Source organism: Palaemon carinicauda, chromosome 44 (genome assembly GCF_036898095.1).
Source record: "Palaemon carinicauda isolate YSFRI2023 chromosome 44, ASM3689809v2, whole genome shotgun sequence".
NCBI lineage: Eukaryota > Metazoa > Arthropoda > Malacostraca > Decapoda > Palaemonidae > Palaemon > Palaemon carinicauda.
This window is the reverse complement of record NC_090768.1, coordinates 47,304,733-47,317,419: the sequence shown is the minus strand read 5'-3', so window position 1 is coordinate 47,317,419 and position 12,687 is coordinate 47,304,733. Positions and strand designations below refer to the sequence as shown.

General features: G+C 35.9%; 1 protein-coding gene across 1 annotated transcript in view; it reads right to left on the bottom strand.

The window, feature by feature from the left end:
- Window positions 1-7,223, bottom strand: part of LOC137634298 (coiled-coil domain-containing protein 34-like) — a 7,870-nt gene extending 647 nt beyond the window's left edge. Inside the window, exon 1 of the mRNA XM_068366650.1 lies at window positions 6,055-7,223. Within this exon, the coding sequence (XP_068222751.1) occupies window positions 6,055-7,058 (1,004 nt within the window). The 5' untranslated portion in view covers window positions 7,059-7,223. The remainder of the gene's footprint in view (window positions 1-6,054) is intronic.
- Window positions 7,224-12,687: the final 5,464 nt, after the last annotated feature.

The window sequence follows — 12,687 nt, the reverse complement described above, 5'->3', positions numbered from 1 at the left end:
CAAATGCAGCTTTAAAAGGCCAACCTAATAGCAGAAAAAGGCCGAAAATATAGCATTTAAGGATAACCAATTTCAAAAAGGCCAAATTTAGGTATCTAGCATGAAAATAAGGCCAAACTTGGAAGGTTTTTTGGCCTGAAAAAGACCAACCTGGCAATCCTGCTTAGAGCATAGGTGTTTTTTTTTTTATCTCAAAGTTTGTTTTGTTATTTATGATTGCGAACAATATGATTTTTAAGCCTGGAAGCTTTTTTTTTATTAAGTATAAGATATTACAATTACATAACTATCATAATATGCTAATTATACAAATGCGTTATGACTAAACGTAATGTCTGACAACGAACATATGTTGCAGGCATAGGGGGTTTAAGTTGACTTATGTGCTTCGTGCAAAATGATGATGCCTTGTAAATAATTGTTCTTAAGGAGGATATTCTGTAATGTCCGTTACTGCACTGCAATTAAGAGGGGGAAGCTCTAAATACATACCTACTGTAATTGTTATGAAACCCAAGTGTATTAATTACGTGATAATCAGGAATCATAATATAAGTAATCCCTTTTGAATAATAGTTTTAGAAAAGGAGGTAAGGGACGGATGACAATATACTACAAATAACTACACTTAGGGTGACATTATATTCTCAGCATTAATGACACAAGGGTAGATTTAAGGTCGTCAGTTGCCAGTTAGTGATATTCAGCTTCCACAACACGCTATGCCACGTGGATAGGTCACTCACTCCCTTCATTCTCATTATACACTGCTGGGCTTTGTTTTATTGAATTGAAATGCTTGGTTTACCAGCGTCATTTGTTTTACGAAATAAAGAATTGTTTATAAACAACAAAACTTGTTTTTGTTGAGTAGGAAAAAGTTTTTGTTAATGGAATGGTGCTGTACAAGCATTTAAAATACGTGGTACTGTCGTATCAATATTTTTATTATCTTCATGATGTAATATCGTCATAGCGTTTTATCGATCTGTTATTGTTTAGTTCGTCTTTATTTTCTGTTCGTCATTAATTATATTTTATAGTAAATCTTTGACACTATCTTGCGTATACGAGAGTGGTCTATCCTTATTTCGATCTGTTATTGTTTAGTTCGTAATTATTTTATGTTTATTATCGATCTGTTATTGTTTAGTTCGTCGTTATTTTCTGTTCGTCATTAATTCTATTTTATAGTAAATCTTTGACACTATCTTGCGTACACGAGAGTGGTCTATCCTTGTTTCATATAGATTTTTCCTGATTCTGAATAGTGATGATAATGATTATTTCGACGCTTTACAAGGAAAGGCAATCATAGCCATTACCTTTCTCACAGTCTGATCTCATTTAATTTAAATATTGAAATAGATTTCTGTTCACCAAACTATGAGTTTCATCCTTCCAATGATATTAACTCAAATCAATCAAATCATCTACGAATACCTTGATTCTGCTTATCGTCCCTTCCCCCACTCCCCATCCCCATCCCACATTCCTCATCCATTCAATCTAAGATTCTCGTTCCCCAAAGGAAGACAGAGATCAATAACGCGTCCTTTTGCAGTCATTGCGTAACTTTTTGCAGTCATTGCGTAACTCACGCTGCATAAAACATGAACCAGCGTTACCTTAACATTTAAGTATGGCTCTAATTAGCTCCGTTGCAACGTACAATTAGATTCCATTCGTGTTTAGGGGTTCTTTTGCTTTCTTTCTTTTATGTAAAGGCGTTGTCACTCGTCCACGTTTCATGTCATGCATCTTGTATCTGACATCAAAGTGTCCGATAATGGTCGCCAAATAGAACAATATTAGAGACTTCTTTTTGCGTACTCGTTTCCGTTGAGTGGCCACTGCTGCTGGCTGAGTTGAAGTCACACGTGCGTCATTCAATTTCTTGAAAATTTAACACGAGCAATTATAGAGCCATCCTGTCTCTGTGTGTGTGTGTGCGTGTGTAGATTGCCTTACCTTGTGTAAGACACGGGCTCTTGCGTTGGCAGCCCGTAAACCTGTCAATTTTTTTTACAGAATGCGGCCAACATTACTGAAACAATTGTAGGCGTATATATTCGTAATGGTATTTACTTACAATCTAAAGAATATCTGGCTTCAATTCCACCGCCAATATTGGCTACTTGGCATAGAGTTTGGGTGACAATAAGGAATCCCACCTCTAGTATTGACTTCAATCTCATATCATTATGATAATATCGCTTCCTTTACGCAAGACTGCGTGGCAAGATGCCGAGCGATAGCAGAAAACGTGCTCGAGTGAAGCCGCTGTAAGATACAAAATATTCATTAAATTCACCTATTCGTGTTGCAGGGGAACTTATGGATGTAATTTTAATTGTTTTGGGTAATTTATGAAAAGATGATTTACGATTTTTATCAAAATTAATGTTATATTGTTAATTAAACCTTTGAAAGAAAATAAAAATAAAAAGGAAACAGAAAAGAGCCTCAATAGAGAACGATACATATGATTCCAGACGAAATAGAATATTGATTACAATTAATGTCCCTGGTCTATCACACGATTGGATTTCTCTCTCTCTCTCTCTCTCTCTCTCTCTCTCTCTCTCTCTCTCTCTCTCTCTCTCTCTCTCTCTTGCTTAGCACAAATCAGTCCAGAGATAGCAGATACAAACTGAAATTGAAAAGATGCAACACCACTCAATGTGGCAATTTCTTTACATAAAAAATAGCAAATACTTTGAATAGACTACCAGCGGATGTAGTAATCAGTGACACGGTAAACGAGTTCAAGAATAAGACAGAATAAATCATAAGAACACTCCAAATGCTTAAACTCGCTCTACCAAAGAGCAAATGGAGTCTCCGCGGATGCACTAAAAAGACTTAGAGACATCCAAAATCCTTATAACACACACACACCCTCTCTCTCTCTCTCTCTCTCTCTCTCTCTCTCTCTCTCTCTCTCTCTCTCCTCTCTCTCTCTCAATAACCAACATAAATAGTACAATAACTCATATTTATGAGAATTGGACCTTTAGTTACCTTGCAAAATGTGTGTTTACAATGTCCTGAAATGTTTTCCCCTTTCTCACACGCACTTGGCTGGCTTCCCCGTTATTTCTCCATAACATTCACAGACACGACTTTCTCGCTCGTTTCAAGTACAATGTAACAACTACCAAATTCACCCTGCTTGAAGTATTGTAAATTGGCTTTGTTTTTTATATTGATTAGAGAATGTGATCACTATTTCCCTTCTTTTTTCATAAAGTATTTTTAGGTGTGTATGTCGAACGTATGGTATGAATCTCATCAATTTAACCACTCTGACATGTCAGTCAAAGAACCAGTTAAAGATGAGGGATGAAACTTGTAACAATTTGGACTTAAAATGGTGAAAATGATGTTAAACTAAACTGGTTATAAGTTACCTGTCGATTACGTTTTGTAAATAGCAGTGTTGATCAACTTTGTTGTGTTTTCTTACTTGCTTACACAATGCACATACATCATTGAAATTATAGAGTATATGCGTTATTTTCTTTCAACCTATGTCCTTGCTCTTACTCTCCGGGCTTTGGATACTCATTCTGATACATCCCCACTTGTAGGGAGTGACTTTATTTTGATGCGACTTCCATTAACATTTTTATTATACAAACTTGAGGCGTTAAAAATAACACCATACCTTTAGTTTTTTCTGGTCTTCGGACCAATGTATTGTTTTCAAATGATAACCTCTGCTATTAGACGATTCGTCGCCTTGTCATAACTCGGTCTATTTCATCTTTGTAATTTTTAATAAACATGCGTAATAAAGGTATCTTAGCCCGGGCATAGAGGCAGTATTGAATGGTCTTACAATGTCCTACCGTCATTTTACTTGGTTTGAGTATCGCTTTTTTATTGTTATCATTAGCTAGGTATAGATTAGAAAATTTGGCATCATCGCTAATTCCAGTTTATTAATTGTATTTCTCACACATACGCAATATAATATATACATATAAATACTGTATATATACATATATATATATATATATATATATATATAATGCACAAATGTTTTTCAAAACCCATTCGAACCAGCGATCTTGAACGTCATTATCAACTTCTTTTCCTGTGGGAGCAATACACCATTAATTTAACAGCTTGCTTGCTTCCCCTCCCGCTCCCCCAGAGACTCGTTCATCGCTCTCCCCCAAAGCTGTGACATATGAATGCTTGGTGTATACGTTTAACCAATTGGCTTTGCATTTTGTTGAGTGGCGTGTTGGTTGGTTATTCGTGTCGCTGTTGTGACTCCACGATCGTTTTCTTAGCTGTTGATTTCAGATGTATTCACATAATTGGAATTAGTAAAATGCATGATGATTGACATTTCTCTCTCTCTCTCTCTCTCTCTCTCTCTCTCTCTCCACACACTCTTTTTCATCTCTGGTGTGCACAGACGCATTCACACACACACTATATATATATATATATATATATACATATACATATATATATATATATACATACATACATATACATATATATATATATATATATGTGTGTGTGTGTGTATACAGTATATACACATATACAAACCACCCAATGATTACTCAATCATTTTCATTATTAGTGAGTTTTCTCTTCCATTGTCTCTCTCCCTAATCAATAAACACAGATTCTCGCTCTCACATCCATCCTGACAAATTGAGTATACACAAAGTCACAAACACGATTCTGCCTCAGTACGTGCTTAAAGCTCATTCCAACTCCCCTTCACTTGAGCTGCAATTATCCCATTCTTTACTGTAATTCATTGTCACTTTACTATTAAATCGACAAAACCTTGTCATTTTATCAACTATCAGCACCACAGTATTGTTAATTTCAAGTTTCTTTTTTTATTTTTATAATCCCCTTTTGATTTTATTATTACCTTCGCCAAACGAAGTTGGAAGGAGTTTATGTTTTCGCCCCAGTTTGTCTGTTTGTGAACAACTTTACTCATAGAGTAGTGAAACTTTCAGAGATTAATCTATATATTTTGACGCGGAAGTGATTCAATTTTGAAAATCCTAGGTCAAAGGTCAAGATCAAGGTTGAGCAAAAGGTCGATAAATAAGCTGCTGGGTGGAGATCAGCATTCTCATTGTCTTTTCTAGTTTTTTTTTTTTTTATTATTATTTTGCCTAATCTTATTGTGGGAACAAAATACTAGAAGTTATAAGAATGAGTTAGTACACAAAAGTAAATCTTACTTTTCTGTGCCTTTCATTTTATTTTCACATTTGCAACGAAAAATTGTCATATTTCATAATTTCTTTAGTTTGCTTATATTCAATTTATATTGTGTGATGATATCAATATTTCAAAAGGGTAAAGACTTAAAAGTAATTTTTTATTGATATATATATATATATATATATATATATATATAAAAGAAATCCTAAGAATTTCTCCTTGTTTTTCTTTCGAAGAATTTCGGTGGAAATCGTAAATGATAAAGAATCTTACCAAACCGAACGATAAAGTTGGTGAATATCTAGACAGGAACAGTAAGGCAAATACGGCGTTATTTGTCCGTAGATTATATACAATTAAACCATATAAAAATACTGTATTTACTCGATGACTATATAATGAGTCCAAATACGTATACGTATAGTAAATAATTTTATTGTCACGGATCTGAATATTGCATTTATCTTGGCCAAAATTACGTATGTGCGTCAAAAGTACAATTAGTTTTGCGTAATTCTAGTATTATTCATAACAAATAATGTCATAATTGCTTAATTAATTGCCCATGTAACACCTGGAAGTAATGTCACTAAGACTTTGCTTTCAGGTTTAACAAACAAAAAAAAAAATTATAAAAATAGTCATATTCAGTAAATATGAAGTTATCTATTGATTATCAAAAACAAATCATTTTATGGCTAAAAGTTAAAGAATGAATTATATCATGACCTTATCAGTACATGGATTGAGAAATAAGTAAAACTTATATTTATAACCAAGTGAAAATTATGATAAATCACAAGTATCTGGTAATGGGACATTACATGAGTTGACAGTTACCTTCTTTTCTCCTCCTCCTCCTCTTCCTTTTTTTGTTGCTGCCACTCTTCGTAGGCTTCCTTCGCCCTTTCTAATCCCCTCTCTTTTCTCTTTTGCTCCTCTTCTAGTTCTCTCTCCCTTTTCTCCCGTTCGCGATTTTTCTCTCTGCACTTCTTTTGTTCCTCTGCCCTTTTCTGCTGTAGCCACTTCTTCACTTTGTTCTCATTTTCAATTTTCTTAATTCTTTCCCGTTCTTTTTCTTCCCTCTCTTTCTTGGCTATTTCCCTTTTCTTCTCTCTTTCCTCAGTTTTCCTCTCGGCGTGTAACGCGTATTTATGGACGTACCATTTAATCCAGCCGTCATCATCTTTCTCGTCTGTATCACCTGAATCCCGGCTTAAGCCTACTGCGTCCTCAGGTTCGAAGCTATGAGATGTTTCCCCTATGTAGGTCAGCTCGTCATGCGATTTTTTGTGATTCTGGTCAGCTGAGCTCTCACTAAAAACGCCTGATCTACTCACCTGGGTCGAGTGCCTGGAATCCGTGCTCGCTCGGCTCAGCTGGGTCGACCCCTTCCTGGATTCCGTGCTCGATTTGCTTACCTGGGTTGACAGTCTGTGTTCCGTTTCCGTTTTCTGTTCAGTGGAGGTATGGGAAACTTCGCTATGTTCATCAAGTGTTGACCCGGCAGCACCTGTACTATCGCTGCTTCTTTGAGCCGAGGAACCTGACGGAGAAACCTCCTTCTTAACACTTTCGCTCTCTTTCTCCGTTCCCTTTTCCAGCATTTCACTTCGACTTAGAGATCTCGATTCTTTTTCATTCTCACTCTCGAAAGACTCGGAATAAATGTTTTCTTTTTCTGTTTTCTCTTCTTTGATGTCACCCTGCAAGGCCAGTTTTCGAGTCTGGTTGATGATATCGGATAGCTCTTTTGTCTTAGCATGATCATCACTTAAAAATCTCCTTACATCCGCATCTTTGTTATCTTGGATGATATCGTCATCAAAGAAGTCATCAATCATCGTCTTATCAGCTTGATCTGAGATAAATCATACAAGCTAGTGCACTTTAGTGAAAAATTAAAATTTTCTTAAACTTTTTGTTCCGTCACATAGTTCACAAAAGCAGTTCTTACTTCACTTATCCTTATAGTAAGTGGTAACGGTTTTACAGAGAGAGTTCGCACGTCACTTAGGCAGCCCACTTCACTTAAGTGTGCGACCTGCCTCTCAAGCCGGAATGCGGGCTATAGTTACGAGACACGATGTCAGATGGCGCTTGGATCGAATAGTAGAAAAAAAAATATTCCTAAGTAACACGCTCATATATTCGGCAAAGGGTTATTATAAGAATAGGTACACGCCAATATTGAGGCTTTCTTCGATAGTGCTTTAAGAGTGGAGTCTTTATTCAAGTATATTATTGTTCACAAAGAACAGCCAGGTGAAAGATAACCTTTAAAACCCCTCATGAAATAGGAATCAACAGGTGGCATTCTTAATAAATGGATCTTGTCGATTTGCCGATACACCGGCTATGGCCTACAGGATTATCGATCAATAGTGAATATAGAAAGCACATCACTTCGACAGTCAGTTGACGAAGAATGCTTTATCAAGGGGAAAATACGAGGCCCAAAGGAAAGTTGAGAGAAGCGTGCAATGTAATGAGTTTACATGCGACAGGGGAATTATTACCTTCATAGGTGTTGATTTTAAATGATTTTTGAAAATATGTTACTGGCAACGCTGTGTTCATTACAAGTCAATTGACTAATTGTTAAGAAAAATAGTAATCTCATGATAAGGGTGTCCTGTAGAACATTTTAACTGGCAAATATCAAGTATAAAATAAAGTTACGTTACTGCATTTGCTTAGTCTTAAATAAATGTATTTCAACTTTTTTCATGGTTACGCCAAATTAAGGTTAATTCATGATTTTGCGCACACATTGTTAGGTTTGCTTATCGTTCCAACTATTGATTCTACTTGGTTTAGTGATGAACCCCTTCTGCCACTTATGTCCCTCTCCTAGCACACACACACACACACACACATATATATATATATATAGAGTGAGAGAGAGAGAGAGAGAGAGAGAGAGAAATGAAAAACATATATTCATACATACATACATATATATATATATATATATATATGCATATATTTATACACATATATGTATATATATACTGTATATGTATATATATAATATAATATGATATAATATAATATAATGTATATGTGTATGTACGCTTTAAGGGCTGTTTCCTGGCCCTGTCACACACAGAAAAGCCATGTGCAATGCAGGACCTACAAGATTTGTTTGTCGTAAACATTCTTTAAATATGTAGGTATTCATATAACGCAATCCACACTATCGTAGTATTTTGTAAAAAAAAAAAAGTTAAACCTTTTGAAAGCCTTTACATCATCTGCTCTTTTGATGTAAAGCGGAAGTTTAATATACTTGGGCCGTATATTTGAAAGCTCTAGATTCGTCTGGAACCCGGCGCATAATTCGATAGATCTACATCCTGCTAACTCTTATTATCGTTTCAATTAAATAGCATTTCTTATCTTCTCTCAGTTTTATCAAGTTTCGGCATTTTTCTAAAGGTACTGATGAGAATAAAACCGATCACAAGAAGTTAGGTCACTTCTGAATATTTAGCCATAGGCTACTATTATGAGTTATTTTTCAGGGCATATCATATCACACGAAGAATCACTTGATAATAAATGCTAAAGAATAAGTTCTTAAGATTTTTTTTATTCATGAAACTAACGTATGTGTCTTACCAAACACATAATTGATATATAGAAAAATTGTCACTTTCATGGAAGCAAGCACAAGGCGATTCTTATATCGTGTGGGATGGCTCAGAAGGTTATTGGCGCAAGAAATTCCTGGGACTTAATTCAACTAAACCAAACTAAAGTCTTCACACGTAAACAAAAGAAAAAAAAAATTAAAAATATTTCAGTGAAACCCATAGCTCGAATATTACTTTACCTTTCTATCGCTTACCATCAGATGTGATACCTCCACTGATTGGTAGTTATATATATATATATATATATATGTGTGTGTGTGTGTGTATATATATATCTATATATATATATATGTGTGTGTATGTATATATATATATATATATGTATGTATACATATATACATATATATATATATATATATATACATATTTATATATATGTGTGTGTGTGTGTTCCTTTCTGAGTGGTGATACCTTAACGCGGTGAAAGGGTTTGCGCATTGCCATAATCAACAAAGCTGTACTAGTCAGGGGCCACCCATACTAGGTTGGTTTGTTGTGAGCGCTCAAACGAAAATCTCCCACCGTCACTGGCCAGTGTGATTATGAAAACTGGCCAGATTCCAGGCCTGTATTAAGATGTCTGTGTGTGGAGAGAGAGAGAGAGAGAGAGAGAGAGAGAGAGAGAGAGAGAAAGTTAATTTGAGGGGTTAAGCTAATAAAATCTCTTCCCTACTTAATGATAATATCAGGATTTAATAATACGAAGCCTTTTTTCTTGATCAATCCGACAAAACACGAAGACGGATATAATAGTGTTTCTGATAGCAGTAGACTTTTTAGAAGAAATGATAGTAGTCATTAAGTCCACATATTTTTATTATGTTTAATGAACTGCATTCTTCCAGTTTTTTGTGTATCAATCGATTTTCCATTGATATTTGTGCATTTTATTGTCATTTGCTTATTTTATTTGCTGTCTCTTTCATGATGCTGCGCCATACTTAAACAAAAGCTGAAAGAGAGAGAGAGAGAGAGAGAGAGAGAGAGAGAGAGAGAGAACCTGTTTTCTGTGCTTGCTTCTTACATACTCCACTTCATAGTATTTGTACGTAGCCTAGTCGTATGTTACTTTATTTTACTTTGACGGCTGTTTTTCCGGTCCTATACAACAGGGGAACCCTACTCTCTACAGGACCTCCACTGTCATTTCATCTTGTTCGTTCAGAGTATTCAACATTACATATCCCGTATTGCTCATTTACTGTTAAATCGTCACTGTCGAAGGACTCGCAGATTGTACATTTCTCTTCCACATTTTTCAGATACAATGTTATTAATTCCATCACTCAAAACTAGGTCCAACGTATGCCCAGTTAAAGTAGTTGCACAGTCGACATTATTCACCAAATGATATGATTCCAATAACTCACTAAATGCTAAAGTATCAGGATTTGATGCGTCATCCATCCAGAGATTGAAGTCTCCACAAATAACTAATTAATTTTTCTCCATGATAATCATCTCAGTGAGTTCACTGAATTCTTCAAAGATTCTGGCATTTGTTCTTGGAGGTTTGTAAACTGTTGCAATGGATATTTTTCTTTCTTTTTTTTTTTTCGTAAAGTTTATTTCTATATATTCAAAGCTTTTTACACTAGTTATTTTTAACATTTTGAGATTTGAGTAACTTTTATAAATGAAGAGCCCGATACCCCCACCAGACCTACCCTCTCTCGGCATGTGAAAGGTGTGCTGTTAAAAGTTTTTCGTATTTACCACTGTACAACATTTGATATCATGCTATATCTGGCATACATTTTTTGTCTTTATATTTATATTCGATGTCGCTGATATAATTTTCAGTATCGTTATTAGTGAGCTTCAAGATTACTCAAAATCCAAATGTCGGAAGAAACACGGGAATGTTGTTTTACTCTTACTTACAATTACTTTAAGGGCTGTTTTTCATGTCATATAAAGCAGGGGAACCCTACTCTCAACAGAACCTTCGCTGTCATTTCATCATGTGCATTTCAAGGCATTCAGCATTTCATACTGCATATTGCTCATTTATTGTCAAATCCACACTACCGAAGCACTTAGAGAACAAGAAAGTCTTCAGTTTCCTCTTGAAAGCCTCAATATCTTCAGTCTTTCAGATGTCTAGTGGGAGCTGATTTAAATTTAAATGCTCTAGAGCCTAAAGTACACATAAATCTAGGTTCCAATAATTTGAAACCATCTGTTACTATTCTCGTGTCAACACGATTTGTTGGCTGCACGATATGTAGCAATTCTCTTAGATAATTTTGATGTCCGTTTCTGATAACTTGATGGGTTATTGTACATATTTTAAACTCAATTCTTACTTTAATAGGCAGCCAGTGTAAATCAATTAGTGTAGAAGTGGTCTTTTCTCAGGGTGGGACACCATTTATCAATCTTGCTACTCTATTTATTATGTTTTCTATTTTCTTAAGTTGCACTTTGGTAAATTGTTGTAGATAGTTACAGTAGTCAATCGTGGCAATAACATAGTTTAACACTTTACAGAAATTTTATCCAGGTACATCTTTTTAAAAGCAATGTGCATGAGATATTAGCCTGCAGTTTTACTACATTATTTGGGCATTGAAAGACAAGTTACAGTCAAGATATACTCATAGATCGCGAAATTTACTAGATATCGGGGCAGATGTTTATTTGAACATCACCAAAGTTTCTTAGGCTAATTTTTTCCAACCATAAACTCTGTTTTATTTTCATTTATTTTTAGTTGTTTCATTGTCATCCATTCCCTAATACTGGCAAGAATTCGGTTTAGAATTTCAGTAGTGTTGTCGATATCATTTATCAATGGTGTAGCATCTGCAAATAGTTTGAGCTTAACTCCATGCCTTTGTAGTATTTTCAACAGACCAATAGTATAGATACAGAGTAAAATTGGGTCCAGTAAACTGGATCTGTATCACCTTTGTTATTCCTAAATTATGGGGGTTAGTTGCTTTGATGTATCTTTTCCAACCATTTCTCCAAATCCTCCTTCCATTTGTGAGGGTTGTGGTAGCCTATTGGAAACGCCCCTGCCTGGCGTTCTACTGGACGGGAGATCGAGTCCTGCTCAGACTCGATACTCTATAGTTTCTTGTAGCGTCTGCAACCTCCCCATCATTGTGAGCTAAGAATGGTGGGTTTCGGGGAGACTATAAGACTACCTGCCGAATTTTCAGCAGCCATTGCCTGGCCCTCCCGTGTCCTAGCTTGGATGGAGAGGGATCCTTGGGCGCTGATTGTGTACAGTATATGGTTCTGTAGGGCAACACTGTCCCTTGGCTCTGTCATTCATGAGAACCCTTTAATCCTTTCCTTTAAACTTTCTCTTAAACTTTTACTGAATAAACGGATTTTGAGCGAAGCGAAAAATCTATTTTTGGGCTCAAGCCATGGCGTCCTGATGAAAGGTTCCTTTTTGGTAGCTTCCTTGGGTAAATAACTACTAAGATATTCCCAGAGAATTTAACCACAGGTTATCACAGAATTCTAACTTCTGGAGCGAGTATCCTAAAGGTTTCCCTTTTAAGACATCGTATATCAACAGGGGACGCATGTATTAACGCGCCACATAGCTATCTACACCCCGAACAGAGTTAATGCTTCGGTGTGTAAGGGCAGAGAATAGCTGGGAGCCATTCCATAGCTAATCTCATCCGTGGCTACTTTTGGTACTCGAGACGTAAACAAACGGGCGCCATTGCTTAAATGACGTCACGACCGTCTTCATCCTGAAGCCAGTTGCTTGCCGATCACCATGATACAGCAGAGCAGGGTGGGACCTAAAAACTGGACGAAGTAGCAGGGAGGGTCCATCAGGACG